Source organism: Podarcis bocagei, assembly GCF_964188305.1.
Source record: "Podarcis bocagei genome assembly, chromosome: 8".
NCBI classification, from domain to species: Eukaryota; Metazoa; Chordata; class Lepidosauria; order Squamata; family Lacertidae; genus Podarcis; species Podarcis bocagei.
Window position 1 is genome coordinate 45,875,755 of NC_138133.1, and position 20,239 is coordinate 45,895,993.

Here is a 20,239-nt window from a genome sequence, read left to right on the forward strand (position 1 = left end):
CTGTGTTTAGGAAAATAAGAAAGCTAATGCTTCTTAGAAGGAATAGGAAAGCTCAAACTAAGGTGGAGAGGCAGCGAGCCATACTTCCATCACTACAAAGCAAACTGAGAATAAAACGAGGCGGGACGATGCGAGAGTTAAATGGGCAGAGAGCAGAAACGTGGTTCAGAATCCTCGAAGCTCCTCCTCCTCTTCCGAGTCTCGGCGCTAAAATGACTCCTCCCGGGCAGGAGTGGGCGCTCGCGGCTGCCTTCGGACTTCCGCAGTCGCAAAGGGATGGCGTCACCAGAGCGGGCCGCCGGTTGTTCGCCGAGTCTTCCAGGAGGTGCTATGTCGCCGCCGCCGCTCTTCAGCTTGCCTGAGGCGCGGCTGCGTTTCACGGTGAGCAGGGAGGCGGGCTGGGGCGCGAATGCCGCCGCTGACGACTCCGGAGAGCTGGGGCTTCCCGAGCGCCTGTCCTTTTCGCTTGAGCTCCCTTTTCATCCCCGCTTGTATCCGGAATGGATGGGGACGAACTGGGTTGGGGGCGCGGGGAGAGAAGCCCACGCTGCTTTCTGCGTGCCCCCCCGAAAAAAGACACACGCACAGCCGTCCTATTCCGTGGCGTTTCCTGCCCAATAAATGTGTTTAGAAATGTAGCATTTTCGGTGGACGTGGCTTCCCTCGGTGGCGGCGCCGTGGGCTGGGGAGTGCGGGGTATAAATAAAATTTATTATTATTATTATTATTATTATTATTATTATTATTATTATTATTATTTTATTATTATTTTATTACGGACCTCCCTCTCTACCTGACCGTTTCCCACCCCCAAAGCCATAGGCTTCAGACCTGTTTGTTCTAAGAGGTCGTTGAGTATTAATAAGAGAGACATCACTTGCATTTGTATTGACCACATTTCAACACTGATATCTTCTGCACTTTGGAATTGTGTTTTTAAGCTTCATTTTCAGTGCCCGTACCTTTATTGTGGAAATGAATGGTGGAATATAAGCAATAACAGCTGTTTGCTGATAACCCATCACAGGGCGACATTGTCCTCCTTGAGAAGATGTCGAAATTTTGCTTCCAGTAGGGTGGCCAGCTGCCCAAGGGGAGAGGGCTTCTGCACCTTTAATTGGTGTGTGGAGAAAGGAGTGCTAATAGAAGTAGCTTGCTGGACCTGTGGTGATGTTCATTCATACAAATCACTGTTTTGTGCTACAGACAACTATTGAGGAACGTGTATAACATCTGAATGTAATATATGTTTAACAAGTTTAACATTCGGTATAATCACTGTAATTCATTATCTCATCTCTAATTCTAAAATGGAACTCAGCCCACTTTCAGGTGGTTTGCTTAGATTGAGTTAAACACTGGTAAAATGTAGTCACATGAGTATTTCATTGTAGCCTGATTTTGTTTGGACTTACTAAGTCTGTATTCCAAACATTCCAGTTTAATCATGTGAATTGGCCCTAATTCAACCAAAAAGACATTTGTTTGTTATTTGCAGAGGTGAATGGATGCACTCCTAAGTCTACTTCGTTGAGAGTAAATAATACTTAAATATGTAGTGCTTTCTTCTGAGAAACTATGGTTTGGATTGTGCTTATGGGAGCACCGCATCCCATAGTCACCTTTGACTGGACTTAACTGTCCAGGGGTCTTTTACCTTTACCTTTACCCATCATGTTACATTTCCATATCTGTTTTCAAAACCGCATGGCTAAGGGCATGCATTTTTGCAGCGTTTAAAAGCTTTAAGTATAGAATACACAAACCTTGAGGCACATTTTATGCTTCCATTTATTATTTCTGATTGTCTCAAAAAGGGGATAGGATAAACAGTTTAAATTTTAGATTTAAACTTAGTTTTGATCGTTCAACAAGTGTACAAAATGTTAAGAAAATGATACAAGGTAAAAAAAAACCATTAAAAGTTTGATCACTTGATTTGGAATGACCCAAGAAGATTTTATAGTCTGAGTGTACATAAGTCATGAATCCTTTCCTTGTACTGAAGATATTCAATTATAATTTGAACTTGTATTCTAATATATAAAGTCAGTCTGGTTAGACAAGTCTAGTTTTGGTTTAGGCTGTGCTATGAGTTATAGCATGTTTTCATATGAGTGAAGTCTTGGACTTAAAGTACTAGAGCAATTAAATTCTAAGTAAATATGGAACTTTAAAATCCCTATTATCCATGGTTGTGGTGAGAAGGCCCCAATGCATAAACTTTGCTAAAGTGAAACAGTTCTGATTTGTGCCTGGGAACCATATGTTACCCATCTTAAATACCATCATGCAAGAAAGGTGGGTTATAAATTAATTTTGATATAGATTTACACATAGTATTGAATAGAAATACTACTTTAAAAACCTAATCTTCCCCACTTGCCTTTTCTTCTCAGAACTCAACTCGAGATGCACTTAAGAACAAAACTATTAAACCTTTATTGAGTGCCTTCAGCCAGATACCTGGAAGGTAACCTTTAGTTTGCTTTTTATTTCCTAACATGCATTTAATTATGTTGATATGGAAGGCTTTGGCAAAATAGTCTTAACGCTTTTCTCCTCTGGTAGTGAAAATGAAAAGAAGTTTACCCTGGATCAAGCTTTCAGAGTTGCCTTGGAAGAAGAAATTGTGAGTACTACTTGTTGTAACTCTACATATCACTGTCAGTAGAAAGTGTATGGTTCATTTCGAAGTAAAAAATGTGTAATACCTATTACTTCTGATACGTCAGGAAAAATATGACCACCAAGGGAAGTCACCAAATCAGTTGAACCTTCAATGCTTTGATTCATCTTTTTGAAGAACAAAAACTATTAATTTCTTGGTGTTGTGTTGGAGGAAACCTGGACTGTGGTCCTGGACAACTGCAGCATCCATGTTGAGGTTGCTTCAGGGCTAGCTCAAGATCACATGATTTCCATGGCAACCACAGGGCTGTCCCAGATAGTCACCAACCCAACACACAGAGCAGGGCATTCTCTTGATTTGGTCCTTGTCCCTAGTGGGGAGAGGGGTGATCATAACCTCATTGTGAGGGTTGGAACACTTCCTGGTGAAGTTTGGAGTTCTGGTAGCAGCCCCACTCTGAGGGAGTGAGGAAACCATTCAGATGGTCTTCACCAAGAGACAATGGAACCAGATAGGTTCCTGACTGCTCTGGGGGATTTCGCATGGGATGGAGCTGGGGATCCTGTTGAGGTCCTCGTCTTGTTGTGGGATGGGCAGATGAAGACAGCTGTTGATACAGTCACTCCTGAGGGCCCTCTTCAATGTTGCAGGGCCCACAAGACTTGATTATTGCAATGCAGCCTATGTGCAGCTGCTCTTGTGTCTGGTCTAGAAGCTTCAGCTGGTGCAATGTACTTCAGCTATACTAGTAATAGGGAAAGACTACTGCCAGTGCATAACAGTGGTGCTTAAAAGCTTGCTCAGGTTACCAGGAAAGGTTCAAGGTTCTTGAATTCATTTACAAGGCCCTTTACAACATGGGTCCAGGATAGCTTAAGGAATGCTTGATCCCCTCTATCCTGGCCCAGTCACTGAGATTTTGGGGGGTGGGGAGTCTCTGTTGGTGGGTCCTCATGGGTCAGATGCATCGCTTGTAACTACTAGAAGTTGTACATTCAGTGTAGTGGACCAAGCCTGTGAAATTCTCTCCTTGCTGAACATCAGGCACATGACTAAGGAGGCATTTTAAAGTAGTGTTTGGTTTTATGATTTTTAAAATTGTTTTTATGTATGCCGCTTAGAAATGCAAATAATTAAGCAGACTATAAATGTCCTGGAGAAACCTGCATTGTTACTAGTTAGCTTTAAGTCCTGCTTCACTTGCTTTTGTCTAAGTCAGCCTTTCCAGATGTGTTACCCTTCAGATCTTCTGAACATCAGCTTGCACCATCCTTTACCATTGGCCATGCTGGCTGGGACTAAGGGCAGTTGTGCTCCAAAGCATCTAGAGGGTAACACATTTGGAAAGGCTGCTCTAAGCCGTTGTAGCAGTTTAATGTTGTTTCTTGACAATGTGCTGGTGTGGCTGTTGGTTTTTAGTGGATTTTCACCTGTAAAGTAATGTTTCAATTGTGTACACTTAATAATTACCTTGTACTATATTTGTTCAGATAAACCAAGCTTCCTGTGAAAATGTCCTCGCTATCATATCACTTGTTATTAGTGGGGTCACAGAAGGTGAGTGTGGAACAGTTTTTCTGCTTGTTTATAAAATTTACAGGTGGCTTACAATAAATAAAATAGAATAAAATAATTAAAAACCCTGCTTTAAATACTCCTTAAATAATATTTTGTAACGTTCTGGCACCGTGTAGCCAACTGGGGGTTTTTTTCTGTGAGGAGGGGACACTGAGTGGCTTGATACCAAGTTTTTCTATTAGTAATTACTACTAGCTTTTCATTCCTATTTGACAACAACTGAACTGAAATTGCTTTTAAAAGTCTACTGTTTTCTAAGGCTGCAGTGCTAAATATGCTAGGAAGTAAGCATTACTGAAGACAGTGGGACTTACTTTTGGGTAAATATATATATATATATAGAGAGAGAGAGAGAATTGGGCTGTAAGTCTAGATTTAAAGAATTACACCTGTAAATCGAGTAAAACATATTTTGATTAGATTGTACACTGAGTTGAAAAGTCTTTCAACATAAACAAATTGCAAGTCTCTTAAAAATTCCTGAAGCTAATATATTCATGTATTCTGACCCTTGAAGGTATCTGCACTGCATCAACCCCTTTTGTCCTCCTGGGAGATGTTTTGGATTGCCTTCCTTTGGATCAATGTGATAAAATTTTCACCTTTGTGGAAAAGAATGTAACTACATGGAAATCTGTAAGTATTATTGTTCCAGGATAGATTTGTTTATTAGAAGACTTTTGGGTTTCTGTATTGCTTTCCAGTATATACCTGTGATATATAGCTTTGTTAAGCCATTAGTTGCGAGAAAGAAAAGAAAGCAGCAGTAACCCTTTCTGGAAGGATGATCCTAGAAGGTGGTGCCGGGCACTACTGTTGTGCCCCGTGTGGGATTTGACCTGTGAGGTGCTGTTCTGAAGTTGTATGTTTGGTGTAATTTTGGATTGAAACACTTTAAATTAATTTTGTTTTGCTACATTGTGTTTTTTCTTTAAGAATATTTCTGACTGACTGCTTGGAAATAATTGATATATTAATTAATATATAATGGGAATTCACAGGGCTTCTCCTTTCATCTCCTCTCCTCTGCGGCCCCCATATACCACCAAAATCTGGTCTGGAGAGTTGAGGAACTCTCTGTAGCAGACTCTGGGGGCACACAAAGAGCTGGAGACGTGTTTAAGAGAAACAGGATGTCCTGTGACCCTAGTGGATTTTTTGTTGCACAAGTGGATGTACATAATTGATTGTCACCCATAATCTTGCTGTGGGCAAGTTGTCCACAAGCATTCTCTGGGCTAGGCCTGATATAAAGTGACTGTTCTTCTACAGTTAAGTGAATTTATTTACAGTATCAGTGTAACCTCCAACCTTCTTACTTAAAATGTTAACTGATTGCATCCTTTTGGTACTTTATTTTTAGAACACGTTTTATTCAGCAGGAAAGAATTACTTGCTGAGAATGTGCAATGGTGAGTAGTCTTGTTTCTCCACTTCATCCTCAGTTTGCACAACTTTCAGTGCAGTTCATCGAAACTTCACTCATCTCCAAGCCAGCTTACATCTGAAAAGTCCAGACACTGAGGTCCAGTTCCGAGGGCCCACTGGCAGATCCCTGACTGCAAGGTTACAGGAAACCAGGCAGAGGGCCTTCTTGGTAGTGGCACCCGCCCTGTGGAACTCCCTCCCATCAGATGTCAAGGAAATAAACAACTATCTGACTTTTAGAAGACATCTGAAGGCAGCCCTGTATCAGGAAATTTTTAATGTCTGATGTGCTATAATTTTTTAGATATGCTGTAAGCTGCCCAGAGTGGCTGGGGAAATCCTGGCCAGATGGGTGGGGTATTATTATTATTATTATTATTATTATTATTATTATTATTATTACACAATTAAAGATAAAAAGCTATTTCATGTTGCAGCCAAACATGTGCTTTAGTTTGAACTCTTTGGAACAGAGCATTAGTATTGTGTATATATTCGAAGTTCAGAGAATTACTGCATGATTGCTCAGAAGTAGTTCCTAGTGAGTTTGTTTGGGCCTGCTTCTCACTGAGGTTAGGACTGCAGTCTTAGCCAGTGGCATGGTGGGACCTCTCCCCTGCTGTGTCCTCCTCACATTGCCCTCCCAAGCCCTGCCCCTGGGTGGTCCTGCCCTGGCTGGGAAGCCACACTCCGCTGCTGGTCTTAGTTAGCCAAGCAAGGGAAGTGAAGAAGTTGGTTGCCTGTAGGACATTTAGCAGCTCCTTAACATACCACAGTCTGCCCAGGACAAATTATAAAAATTCTGGAGCCATGATAAGATAAACATATTCTCCTTATTTATCTCTTTGTTTAGACCTCCTGAGACGATTGTCTAAATCCCAAAATACAGTATTCTGTGGAAGAATCCAGCTATTCCTGGCTAGATTATTCCCACTTTCAGAAAAATCAGGTGAGATTTGTTATTGTATAATGACATAAACATACTCAAACGGAAAAATGGAAGTCTGCTGCATATCTTAAGTTCTTTTCTAATTTTATTATGCTTGTAATCTGTTTAGTTATGTAGCCTGCCTTAGCCAAGGAACTCTCTGAAGGTGGTAACGGTAGACATTTCCTGTCTTGTTTAATTGTAGCTAAAGTATAATGATTTTTTTTATACTGTTGATGAGAAACGTCATATCTTATATTCTTTAAATTGACATATGCGAGTTACAAATGTCTTATTGGGTTTTGGGTATAATTATTTTCTCGGTTCTTGGTTTTTAATGTGCATCCTTTTTACTACAGGGCTTAATTTGCAAAGTCAATTTAATTTGGAAAATATCACAGTTTATAATACCAGTGAGCAAGATAGCACACTTGGACAGAAGGTGGGTCATCTTTTTGTTTTCTATTATATTATATTATCCATTCTGTGGGAAACCTGTAGAACAAGGCATAAAATAGCACTCTGCTTTCTATGTACTGAACACATGCATCTCTCAAAAGGGGGCAAACAATTAAAAAAATTCTTCAGTTGCTTACTAATATACATTTGAAGATAATTTATTTTAGTGCTTTTCTAAACTGGAGTCTTAAGGAGAGATGGCATAAAGTGGAGGAAATTGCTGTATCCTATCTGAGTTCTTTGTGTGGTTTACCAATTACTTAGATTTCCAGTGATAAAGAATATTTTAATCTTTAATCGGCATCTCCTAATTTTCTTTTTTTTTTATATAAAAATTTTTATTGGTTTTTCACCTTTTATAAAGACAAATACACACAAAAAAGACAAAAGACAAAAACATGTATAATTTCAGAAAATCCTACTTTCCTAACCTTGTTCCCTGACTTCCCCCCACCCCCCTTCATGCATCCCCATTCCCAGAATTGTGTCAGCAAATTGGTATTTCTCTTGGCATCTCCTAATTTTCTGGTGCAAAGCCTTTTTCAGCATTATTAATTCTAAATGCACTCTTTCTCTTCAGCATGTTGAGGAGAGAGATGAAGGGATGGATGTAGAGGAAGGTGAGATGGGAGATGATGAAGCTCCTACAAGTTGGTAAGCTCTTAGACCAATTTAAGCCATTCGTTTGTTCTAAAATGGGGGGAGATGCATGAAATATCTTCTGTGGCTAGAGCAGGGGTGGGGTGGGTCCTCCAGTTATTGAGGAACTATAGCTCCCGTAAGTCCCAGTTGTAGTCCAGAAACATCTGGAGGGTCACAGATTTCATGTCCTCTTATCCATGATGATATATTCAGGATAATGTTTATAAACAGTTTCATCCAACTAACTTGTATTCGAGTGGGAAATAATTCTGGGTGGCTAGTGATATACATAATGCAGTTAATTTGATTAGCTTGGTATTCATTAATATAATATATCTAGCTTTGATTTAAATGGTTGCAAGAGTGTCCTCTGCCGCTGTTTTGTGACAATTGAAAATTGGAACTGTATTGGTGGATTATCAAGTCTTTTCTGGCATGTCTAAGGAACCAAATGAGAAGTGTGGATAGAACTAGTAAGCATAGCAGAGGCAAATAATGCTTTCCTTCAGGTGTGCAAGATTTTTTTAAAATAGAGAATTCATAACATTGTAGCTTCTTAATTAAAAATGTCATCGTTCACTAGAGACATTCCACAGCCACTAGATGGGCTTTATTTAGTTATAAAAAGCATTTTCTAAAAGGGGATGCTTGACAAAGAAGCATTTACCATTTACCATTAACGGCTTTCACATTAATTCTATTGAGTTGAAGAGGGAAATTGGGCAAGAACTTGGGCAAGTTTCCTGCCTTCATTTGTGTGTTCATTTTAATTGGGCACCTCATGTGGGGTATAAATTTAAATGATAAATGAATGTATCTTCAGGAATAAGCAGAAGTGTGTGAGAGTTTATATGTTAAATATTTTGTTAGTTCCATTCCAATAGATTACAACCTGTATAGAAAGTTCTGGTCACTTCAAGATTACTTTCGGAATCCAGTGCAATGTTACGAAAAGGTTTCGTGGAAAACGTTTCTGAAGGTAATTCTTTGTGACTCTATTTCTGTTTTGTGCGCACTCTTTTTGCTGTGTAACTGCCCTGTTTCACCTGTGTAAACAATGGTATTGACAGATGGTGGCATATATTGTTGGAGGACGTGTAGGTCCTTGATAAATGAACTGACGCCAGGCTGTGTAATAGTGTTTGACAGAGTAGATAAATGTTAAAAGTTGGACTCTGCAAAGGAGCATCAGTAGATCAGCATTTTGCATATCAAATTTCAGGTCTGATTTGTGGATGTGATTGTCCTAAAATATTGCATTTTATTTTTTTCAATTTTAACAAGTACTCTGAAGAAGTATTGGCTGTCTTTAAGAGCTACAAGTTGGATGACACCCAAGCGTCAAGAAAGAAATTGGAAGAGCTGAAAGCTGGCGGGGAGCATGTTTACTTTGCTAAATTCCTCACAAGTGAGAAGGTATTGTCTTTGTTGTTCTTAACTTACATGAAAACTAGCTTTTGTGGGCAAAGGAGTGTTATCTTACCAATGGGGAATAATTAGTTGGAATATTGGGTGGTCTTCGACTAAGATCTGTTCATAGTAGACCTGTTGAAATTATCGTTAATTTCAGTGGGCCTGCTTTGAGTAGAACTGATACAGGATACAACCCATCCTGCATTGTTGGGTCCATAGTTAACTTTTCCTGCTCTGTATTTCTGTTCTACATTGTAAAATACATTGCAGGAAGTTTTCTATCCATCTGTGCGTCTTTTCTTTCAGTTAATGGATTTACAGCTGAGTGACAGCAACTTCCGTCGACACATCCTATTGCAGTATTTAATATTATTTCAGTATCTAAAGGGACAGGTGAAATTTAAAAGGTAGGCTAGTATTATTAAATTTGAACTAATTCGTTTTTTAAATGCTTTATTTTTACCCGTATAAAATCCCTGGAGAAACTTTTTTTATTGTTCCCCAGAATGGAAGAGGGAACTGTGAGCTAGGAGGTGGGCATTTTCACCAATACTTCCTTTCCCTTGCAGCCTCACACCCATTTCTGGTGGGTCCATGAACCTTCCAGAACAGCTCTTCGGGGACCATGGGGGTGGGAATCATTAATACTCAAATTATTAACTTAAATATGCGGAACTTCAGTCTTCTTGACATACGTGATGGCTTTCTTTCTAGTTCAAACTACATTTTGACAGATGAGCAGTCTCTGTGGATTGAAGATACTACAAAATTAGTTTACCAGGTCAGTGATATAGACTGCGGGCAATATATGTACAAGTTGGTCGGTTTTGGTTTTGTTTTGTTACGTTTGAAAAATCAAGTTTGGTTAAGCTATTTAGATTGTGAAGCACATTTTGGATAATTAGAAACCAAAATATATTACTTTGTATTTATGATATTTCTGAAGCTGCAGTCCTAACTTTGGATGCTGCAACCTTTGGCTAACTCTTTGACATCTGGTAACAGCTTCTTTCAGAAAATCCTCCCGATGGAGAGAGATTCTCAAAAATGGTAGAGGTGAGTGACCTCTTCATAAATAGAACTGAATAAAATTTTAGATGAGTACCATCCACTTAAATGGGGTTTGCGTCAAAACAGTGAAATGGCAGTTTCAAGTGTTATACCTGATGCTTGCTTACTGATAATGTCTGCTGCCACTTTCCCCTCTAACTACAAGATATTCTCCATGGACAAAGTTGCACGAATATGTGTGGGGTTGGGTACAGACATGCCCTTCTACAAATGGAAGGGTCTTTCCATTTATCAAATGCAGTGTGATCAAGTGAAGGCTGGCAGTCCCTGTGCCACCAGCAACACTCTTCCAGCAGGTCCCTCAACTAGAGCAGATTTTTGCTGAACTAAGGAGCCTGAAGGGGGAATTGGCAATTTTTTTTCTTCCCACTCTCTTCCTCTAGCAAGAGTGTCCTGTGAATAGAACAGAATTCTGAATCCAACCCATATTAAAGATTACCTTTTCCCACTGTCAGAAGTAAACACGGAGATTGTATTTCTCCTCTGACCTCTACCCTGGATACCTGATACATTCATAGTGCAGATTTCTTTAAATGAAAAATGCTAATACTGAAGGTGACAGTAACTCACACTGACACATTCATATGTTTTTGCTTTTATAGCACATATTAAACACTGAAGAGAACTGGAATGCATGGAAAAACGAAGGTTGCCCGAGTTTTGTGAAGGAAAGGTAAGTTCAAAAACGTTGTTTAGAGATTGTATTATATCGGATCAACATTCAGGTTCAAGGCTTCATCTTCTTGTTATACCTGTGTTTATATATAACATTTTCAAGCTAATAAACAGGTTGTGCTGTATTATATTAAACTATTTAGAAACAAATTCATATCAGGGAGCTTCCCCCCCCCTTGGATACATAACAGGAGTCAGCAAACATTTTCAGCAGGGGGCCGGTCCACTGACCCTTAGACCTTGTGGGGGGTCGGACTATATTTTTTAAAAAAATAATGAATGGATTTCTATGCCCCACAAATAACCCAGAGATGCATTTTAAATAAAAGGGCACATTCTACTCACGTAAAAACATGCTGATTCCTGGACCGTCCAGATTTAGAAGGCGATTGGACCGGATCCAGCCCCCGGGCCTTAGTTTGCCTACCCATGATACATAACCTTGGTAGGTTCTTGTCATTTTACGGACCTCTACTTTGAGATTTTCAGGTACAGCTAAGGGAAATGTCTAAGGAGGTTGGGGTGGCATTTTAGCATAAAAAAGAAACACAATTATTTGCCCAAGGTAGAACAGGTAATAGCTGTACATCTTTGCACCATTCTGCTTGTTAACCTTAGCATATCTGTTCTGTAGACCAAGTGATCCCAAGCCAATAAGACTCTTTGTGCGAAAGAGACCCGTTCCTGAAGATTTCCTGGGGAAAGGACCTAACAGAAAAATTCTGATGGGGAAGTATGTTAAACCTTTATAGTTCATCATCTATATCAGTGTTTCCCAACCGGTGTTCCGCGGCATACTAGTGTGCCGCGAGACGTTGCCTGGTGTGCCGTGGGAGGGAGGCGGGCGAGTCGGGCGGCGAGAGGCGGGGCGGCGGCGGCGAGGAGAGGCCGCCCAGCGCGGGGCTCTCGCCGTCTGCCTGCCAGGCTGCCTGCCTGACGCGCAAACCCCCGGCGCAGGCGCCCCGCTTGTTGACACGGGAGGGGAGGGGGGAGAGGAAACGCTGCTGGTGCCGCTGCTCCTCGGCGGCGGCTCCTCCTCTCAGCCCCCCCTGCCTATATTTGCGCCAATCCCCGCCCACTAAAGCATTCGCGCCTCCCTATGGGAAGCCTTGCTGGGCGGCGGGCGCTGCTGCCTGAGAGTTCTGAAGCCACGCCCACTTTCCCAGAGACTGGCGGTTCTGAGGGATCCAGGGCAGGGACGGCGCGCGCGCGCGCTTCTTGCTGCCCGGGCGCTTGCTCTAATCCCGCCTTCCCTGGGAGGGAGGGACGGCGGTGGCCGCGAGCGTCCGGGGTGGGGCGCGCGCTGGCTCTCCCTGGCGGCCCCCCGTGCCTGGCGTTCTATCAGTGCGCCTCCTCTCTCTTTCCCCACCCATCCTCCACGTGCTGCGCTCTAACCCGGAGTTAGAAGCGAATTAGAACACGCCCCCCGTGTGTGGTGTGTTTTTTTTGCTGCTCCTCTTTTTTTAAGGGCTTTTTGGCGGCTTTTGGGACAGCGTCGAGGGGTGGCGCCCACGCTCCTTGCGCGCCCGCCCCGGAGGCTCGCCCGCGCGGTAGTGCTAGAGGAGGAGAGAGGTGGGCATGGCGGCTGTTTTGGAGCTGTTGCTGCAGGACGAAGTGGCAGCCAGCGCTGTCGTGCGGTGGCTGAAGGCGAGCCAGAGCCCCTGCGCCGTGGAGGTAAAACGCGCAGCGCCGCCCTTGCTTCACCCAGCCCTCGGTTCGAGCGGGAAGTTTCCGGGAAAACGGAGTTGATGCCGGCCTTCAAAACTCTGCGCTCCAAAAGGGAGGCGGGAGGGGAAAAAAACAGTCTACGGCCATACTACCCTGAACACGGCCGATCTCGTCTGATCTCGGAAGCTAAGCAGGGTCAGGCCTGGTTAGTACTTGGATGGGAGGGGAAAAAAACAGGTCGACCACTTGAGGTTTCCTCCTCTGGCGGGATGCTAAGTGGGAAGCTGCAGCCTTCAGGCCTGCGCTATGTGAACTCCTGAAGGGCTCTTGCGGTAGCTTTTCGGGAGCCCAGGTGTATATATGTGCCCCCCTGAGGGAGCCCTTCACTGAACCTGAGAACCCTGCTGTGGAGTTGGTGGGACTGAGTTGCTGTGCGCCCTTACGAATCCTTCCCAAATGCAGCTTTAATGATTCAGAAACAAGACCTACAGAATTCGTTGGAAGTTGCAAATAACCGTGCACAGTATTTCAGTCGTAGTCGAAATCACATTGACGCCTCTCTTCTGCACATGTGTGAACGACTATAATTTTCAAAGTGGTCTAGATGCACTAAATATCGTGGAGGGGGGACTGGTACACAGGAGAGCAGGCATCGAAAAGTTTTAGTCTTTGGTCTACCTGAAGCACGGTGTTGGGTAACGTGCCCCACATAGGCACACGCGGGGCGGCGAGCGAGCTCCCTCCCACATCCCATCGCCGCTCGCTTCGGCTGGCCTACTGGGCTGTCGCAGGCGGAAGGCCTGCGCATGCGCAAGGTTTTCGCGCCTTCGGGATTCCCTTCACGCCTTCCTCCTCCCGGGTCCTTGAGAGCGCGGGAAGCGGCAGCGCGAGACCGGCTATTTTGAGGTTTGGTTAAATTATGAATGTCAATAAATAAATTTATTTTTGACATTTTTAGGCTGCCGTTCATCACATTAAAAAGATCCCAGCAAAACAGAAAACACAATGATTAAACAAACCAAGTAATTCAACTGTTAATGAGTGCAGCAGTATGAGAATACTAGGGGGGGCAGTTTTACTCATTTAATTTGAATGCTTGTGGAAATGAAATCATAGAATCATGGAATTGTAGAGTTGGGTCGAATCTAACCCCTGCAATGCAGGAATCCTGACCACAGCTGTGCCTGGGCGGGCTCAAACTACCAACCTTCTGGTTAACAGCCATTGACCCGTTGCACCACACATTTTTACATGCTAGTGGAACCCCATCAAAATCTCTGCCATCTGTATTTCCAGGGGAAGGGCATTCCACAGCTGTGGAAAGAAGACTCTCTAGTGCAGGCATAGGCAAACTTAGCCCTCCAGATATTTTTGGGACTACAGCTCCCATCATCCCTGACCACTGGTCCTGTTAGCTAGGGATGATGGGAGTTGCAGTCCCAAAACATCTGAAGGGCCTAGTTTTCCTATGCCTGCTCTAGTGTCACCGTATAGTGCTGGTGTGGGAAACCTTTGGCCTTCCAGATGTTGCTGAACTGCAACTCTCAACGTCCTCAGCCATTGGCCGTGCTTGCTGGGGTTGATGGGAGATGTAATTCAGCAGTATCTGGAGGGCCAAAGGGCCACAGCTTTTGTAGCAGACCAAGACTACTGACAGAACGGCCCAGCTGCAAGGCCCATACATAATTGTTGGCAGTATCTCCTGTTCATTTTATCTCTATTTTAATTTTTCTTAACACTTGGGCTTCTTTCTTGTTGAGCCAGCGTTCATTTCAGAAACAGCAGAACAGTGTGTATTGAAGTTTCCTATATAGGAATTTAAAGGTGTTAGATCTGGTCTCTTACATGAGAAGTTTGGTACAGTAGAAAGAGAGAGAGTTTTAGACAATTAATGCATTTTTTTCCACTTTGAAGAAGCCCCTTTGCAAAATATCTGGCTCATCAAAACACACTTCATAACAATGCAGTAACCTGCTTTTTCATTTTCATTTTAGTGAAGAATTGACTCGACTCTGGAATTTATGCCCCGATAACATGGAAGCTTGCAAATCTGAGACCCGGTAAGTCATACGAAAAGAATATGGTAGGGTGGTCCAAAATAAAACAAGTTGGAACTCTTGTGGCCAGTGGTACATCCTAAAATAATATGACAGTTTTTATAATAATGCCTTTTTGCTCACTTTATTTTATTACATTACATTACATGGAACCCAAGGTAGTTTCTATGTCATCCATCCAGGCACTGACCAGACCTGCTTAGCTGCAGTTAGATGGTGGCCTTATGTACCTTCAGATTATAACCTGGGACTGTTTATCTATATATATTACAAAAGGAGCATTGCTTCTTTAAACAAATGATTTTTGTCAAGTCCTAGTCATGTCATTGACTTTATTTACTGTGCCTTTCAATTTTTCAAGGTGGCTTGCCCATATGGGAGCTGCTTCTTGGAGAAAGCTGTTTCATATTTTATTTCATAGAAATTATATACCACTTAATTGTAAAACAAACAAAACCTCAAAACAGTGTTAAAAAGCTCAAAGCCTGAAGACCCAAGAAGATTTGAATGAATTAATGTAGAGAGGGAGAGCAGATAATCAAGAGACTTGCAGTAAGTTTCTTACCGGTATTAGGGCATGAGGTATCATAAAGCACATCTGCTAGATATTTCACCTCTAATGTTTGTTCCTATATTGCAAACATGGATTTAATCCAATTAGTAGTATTTCTTGATGCTTTGATATGGATGGAGTACTTTTTGCATGTTACACAGATTCTGATATGCTATATCACAGTAAAATTCTTCAATTCACTGAGCTGTTCAACCACAATAGAACCTACATCAAAAAATGCACATGACAGTAGAAAAAAATAGTATTTTTTTCTCATTTCATTGTTGGCCACTCTTATATTGAAAGAATTGCAACTAAGATGTGGAAACATGAAGGCAGTCTAGAAAGTTAAACACTAAATCAGACTTTTATTTTCTAGAGAATATATGCCAACATTGGAAGAGTTCTTTGAAGAGGCTATTGAACAGGCAGATCCCGAAAACATGGTTGATAAAGAGTTTAAGTATGTACTGCAGATCATTTTTCATTGCCGTTTACATTTCTCATCCATGTTGCACTGATTTGTTCATCTGCTTCAAACATAGTTTGGCTTGCACAACAAAGCTGAGAAAACAAGCTCCTTTTTCCTAGATGCCAAATGGCAGACTAATTCTGACTTTGATGGCAGGGTTGTGAATAATTCTAACTACGGCTGGAGAGCACTACGGCTATTGGCACGTAGAAGCCCCCACTTCTTCCAGCCAACCAATCAGCAATTCAAGAGTTTACCAGAATACCTCGAGAACATGGTCATCAAATTAGCTAAAGAACTACCTGTAAGTAGTAAAATACCTTTGATTATCTCTTTAAATGCCTATAACTCTCTGCCCTTAAACTGCAAGGAGACGATTTAGTGTTTGTGTATTTTGTTTTTGTAACATTTAGTATATTTGAAAAGAACTCTCATCAGGAGGGAGACATGAATTTTGGGTTTAAAGGATCCTTTTTGCTTTGTACATCTACTTTTATTTTGGCTCATGATCTTCCTTGGAAGAATTCAGCCTTGTGGGCTGGACATTCTCTTGGCCTTTTAATATGCAGGAAAAAAATGAGAACAGGAATTTGTCTTGAATATGAAGCTTTTAGTTAGTTCTGGGAAGTCAATTTGAGCGAGTGATTATTTTTTGGAACCAGTTACTAAGTATACATTTTCATTGCAATGGGATATAATTTCTGTCGTCTTAGCAGTTTTGCATGGGAATTCATAGAAACATTGATTTACAGTATCTTAAAAGAATATTAAGATTAGTAGTAGTTTTAGAATAGACATCTGTATAAAAACAAGGTATGGTTTCTTTATAAATTCCAAATGTCTCTTTCTAAACTCTGTTCTGCTACATGTAGGTCAGGAATCACCATGTAGCAAATTCTTTTTACGTACAAATCCATTCGGTGATATTCAGTTCTCTCATTATAGCCTCCATCTGAAGAAATTAAAACAGGCGAGGATGAAGATGAAGAAGATAATGATGCTTTGTTAAAGGAAAACAATGAAAGTAAGACTGTGTTCTTGGGGTTTTCCCATTTTCCTCAACACATGTTGTAAAAGGAGTATGTGAGCAGACCTACGTTCTCCCCAAGTTCATCCTGTCTGCTGCTTCTGAGTTGCAGTAATAATGCTTATGTCCCATGTTCAGAAAGAGGAGCCACACAAAGGCACAAAAGCAGGGCCTCCTAATCCTTCATACTTTAGTGGACCCTGGCCGCCTTGATGGATAGTCTGTGATTGTTAAATGTAGACCTTGAGAGTACTGTCTCTCCTAGAGTTTTTCCCCTGCATCTATCATAGCTCCTTTGTGCAAATTCTGTTCTTCCAAAACAGCATCACCTTGTCAACAGTTGCTCAACTTGCTCATCAGCTATGTTCTATGAAAACTATTGGTATATATTTCCACCTGAAGCAAGTCAGTTTGAGAATTTGTCCTCTTCTTCTAAAGCTAAAGACTATCCTTCCAGTTCCATCTCCTGCCTCACAATTTGTGAATCAGTGTCTGTCCCTAAGCTTGGAATATCCTTGGTCGTTCCTTTCCATACCTTTTGGTCTGCTTATTTTTTGTGTTTCTTATTAAATTTATTTGCATGATGTCTTCCTCCCTCATGTGATCACTTCATATCCAGTTTGCTCTCCGATTCGTTCTATAATTTCAAGTCTTCTATGCTTATTCACCAGTGCCTCCCCACCCTCCACAATAGTATTGAAAAGTTTACCTTGCTTTAGTTCCCTCAGTGGAATCCTGCTTATGTACTTACCTGTTCTATTGCATTCTCTCATTTTGGTAGCTTTTGTTCTCCTTTTGTTTACTAATTTTACTTCCCATCCTCTCTATTTTAGCAGAAATCTGCCTTTCCCTTTGCTGTATCTCACTCCTACTTGTTTTTAAAAGTTCAAATACCCCCTTCCTGACAATGTCTCTTACCAGCTACATGTGAACCTTTCCCCTCTCCTTGGCCATCCAGTTTTCATTTCATTGAGGGCTGTTTCTGAAATATATTGTAAATGAACGTGACCAATAAACAATAGTTATTAACACTGGGGAACAGGCAGCTTTCTTTTGGAGCAGTTAGGGATTCCTTTCGAACTTGCAAAACAAAGGCAAATCAGCTGGGCAATTTCAGTGTTTAGTAAATGAAGACAACTGTCTAAAATCACAGATTGACTCAAAAGTAATGGTTGAGGTTTGCACTTTCAGGGAGTATAAAAGTAGCCTAACAAGTGGTCTGTCTATAATCACAAATGCACCTTCTGTAATATGATTTTAAGATAGTAGAATTTAAATAAAACTTGGAAGCATGAATGTAAAAGGATAATTCTTTACTGAAACTGGATAATGCTAACAAGCTGTTAGTTTTCAGAAACAGGTTTGTTGAGTGCTGCATTATACAATGCTATTCTCTAAATACTCTTTTTTATGTTTGATTTTAGGTCCAGATGCTCAACGGGATAAACTTGTAACAGGAGAACAAATAGAGTTGCTTGCTAACAAGCTTGGGGAATACTGGAATGTTCTGGCCCCATATTTGGAAATGAAAGACTCTGATATAAGGCAAATTGAATCAGATAGTGAAGATGTGAAGATGAGAGCTAAGCAGCTGCTTGTTACTTGGCAAGACCAAGAAGGGATCCACGCTACAATGGAAAATCTGATTACTGCGTTGAACAAAGCTGGATTAAATGACCTTGCAGAAAGCCTAACAAACGACAGCGAAAACAATAGCTAAAATAGGTGTTAAACAAGGAAAAAGAAGCTGTTGTTGCTAAGTAACAACCCAACATTTGATAGATCAGTTTAATTTGGTAAGCAATAAAACATTTTAAAGTAACCTTCTGTCTAGAAATTCCAGGAATAAATGAATTGTTAGAGCTGTTCAAAAGCAGATAGGAAGGTTACTGACTTTTTCCATGGAATATGGGTGGTGAAGGGACATAGTACACAAATAGTCCTTACATAATTTGAGATGCCTTAAGTGCTCAAATTCTATGAAGATTGGAGAACTATTGCTCTTGGTTAGGGATTCCTCCCCCAATGTACATGTGGCTAAAAATGTTGTAAAGTCCTTTAGTGAAAATTAGGTGCCTGTTCAGTAAACTTGTGTTAGTATTATAGCAAATGGGAAACCACTGAACAGAACTGTACTGCTGTTAGAAAGTGGTCCCAATATAATACTGATAGAATGGTATCTTCCTGGTCTCTCACCTTGCCCTTGCCCCTAGTTCTGTATGGAAATGATGCACAAGAGAAAGCTGCCTCTAGATCATTCTTTGCAAACCTGGTGCCCTTCAGATGTGTAGACTAAAATTCTCACTACCTCTTGAGAGCTTTGTTGGCTGAGCTTGATAAGTGTAAGCCAAAACAGTAGGAGAGCAGCATGCTGAATTACTCTGGTTACTTATTAACAGAAAGGGCATGGAAATACCTTTTTAATAATCTTAATGAATGATCATTCTATGCTTGTAGTGTTTTATGCATGAAATTATGACCGTTTGAAGACCTATTTTATGTACAGCAAGTGTCTAAGGTACTTCATTGTAGTTGAAGTCTCTCCTTCTGATAGCAGTGTTATAACTAGATGTTCAGTTTTGGCTTGGGCTTTCGTAGTGCTGTTTTAGAGTGCGAGGTCCTACAAAGTCTCTGTGGGATATAGGATACAGTATAGATGTACAGTGAAGGGCAATACATATGTTTATGGGTCTGGCTCATTAAGGTTTGTCAATTCCTGGTAACTGGCATTTTGTTAGTTTCTGTTCCAGCTGTAGATATTCTGACTTCAGAGCTACTAGGCCTTCTCACTGCAACAAAAATTAAAATATGCCCAGAAAGGATCACAATATGAAGAGGCTGATTAGGATTCCCCTTTAAGCTTACCAAATCATTTTGTCCTGCCTTTTGTGATGCAGTGTGAAAAGATGAGCTGAGCTATATGGAAGAACCCCCAGGATTTAAGCATGAAATGTTCTTATGGGTAAAGTTGATGCACTTTCCCAGAAAATGCTTGCTCTTGCCCTGCTGAAGTTGTGAAATAGCACACTTAATATGTTCATATTACTCTAAGTATCATAGTGCCTATCTGTGGATAAATTATAAAGTGTGCTTTCTTATAAAGGAATGTATTTGCTTTCACATCATTTCCTAGGTATGCTTATATACCCGACCAATACAGTGCCATTGCTGTAGCTAATCACGTTTGGGCCTGACCATGATCAAATAAGAAGCCAGCTACACACAAACAGACCAATACTGCCTGCCTTAAATTAGTGGCTTCCTGTAGATCCTTTACTGTTCACCAAACACATTGAATTGATTCAAATCCTAGAAAGTTGTCAGACCTAGGTTTGCTGGGCACCGTTGGTTTCTGTTGCCAGAAACTCCACTACACCATTTTTCTTGCTTATAATTTACTGCTATTACTAGGTATTTAACTGATTACTACTGAAGACTTTGTAGCAGGAAAACTGGCCTTCTGTGGCAGGTTCAACAAAATATACGTTCCATGGAGATAAGACTGGACTAGGGAAGTGTACCAACTATTAAGCCTGTAAGATTTCTAGGAGGAACAGGATGAAAGAATAAGAATATGGTGGAACAGAAGTGACTGCTTACACATTAACTTCTATACAGAGCACCAACTTACAGAAA

General features: G+C 41.2%; 1 protein-coding gene across 2 annotated transcripts; it reads left to right on the top strand.

Annotated features, from left to right (window-relative positions):
* Positions 1-258: 258 nt before the first annotated feature.
* On the top strand, positions 259-19,709 carry THOC1 (THO complex subunit 1). 2 transcript variants are annotated; one of them, XM_081205750.1, is made up of 21 exons: positions 260-381; positions 2,400-2,473; positions 2,572-2,632; positions 4,123-4,189; positions 4,728-4,846; positions 5,574-5,622; positions 6,492-6,587; positions 6,926-7,008; positions 7,606-7,679; positions 8,538-8,646; positions 8,952-9,083; positions 9,387-9,487; positions 9,795-9,861; positions 10,086-10,136; positions 10,754-10,824; positions 11,461-11,559; positions 14,489-14,554; positions 15,484-15,567; positions 15,733-15,880; positions 16,522-16,600; positions 18,028-19,709. In XM_081205750.1, the coding sequence occupies exons 1-21, from the start codon at positions 277-279 to the stop codon at positions 18,321-18,323; spliced, it is 2,031 nt and encodes a 676-aa protein (XP_081061876.1). In that variant the 5' UTR covers positions 260-276; the 3' UTR covers positions 18,324-19,709. The 2 variants fall into 2 exon arrangements, with proteins under 2 accessions (XP_081061877.1, XP_081061876.1); XM_081205751.1 differs by lacking the exon at positions 16,522-16,600 and having other exon boundaries at positions 259-381; positions 18,028-18,198.
* The last annotated feature ends 530 nt before the right edge of the window (positions 19,710-20,239 follow it).

What these genes read in the sequence shown, in the direction of transcription:
- THOC1 (XM_081205750.1), top strand. Translation starts at nt 277, where the DNA reads ATGGCGTCACCAGAGCGGGCCGCCGGTTGTTCGCCGAGTCTTCCAGGA. An exon ending in ATAGCACACTTGGACAGAAG is followed by an intron (nt 7,009 to 7,605) that starts GTGGGTCATCTT and finishes CTTTCTCTTCAG; the next exon opens with CATGTTGAGGAGAGAGATGA. An exon ending in GCTTGCAAATCTGAGACCCG is followed by an intron (nt 14,555 to 15,483) that starts GTAAGTCATACG and finishes TTTATTTTCTAG; the next exon opens with AGAATATATGCCAACATTGG.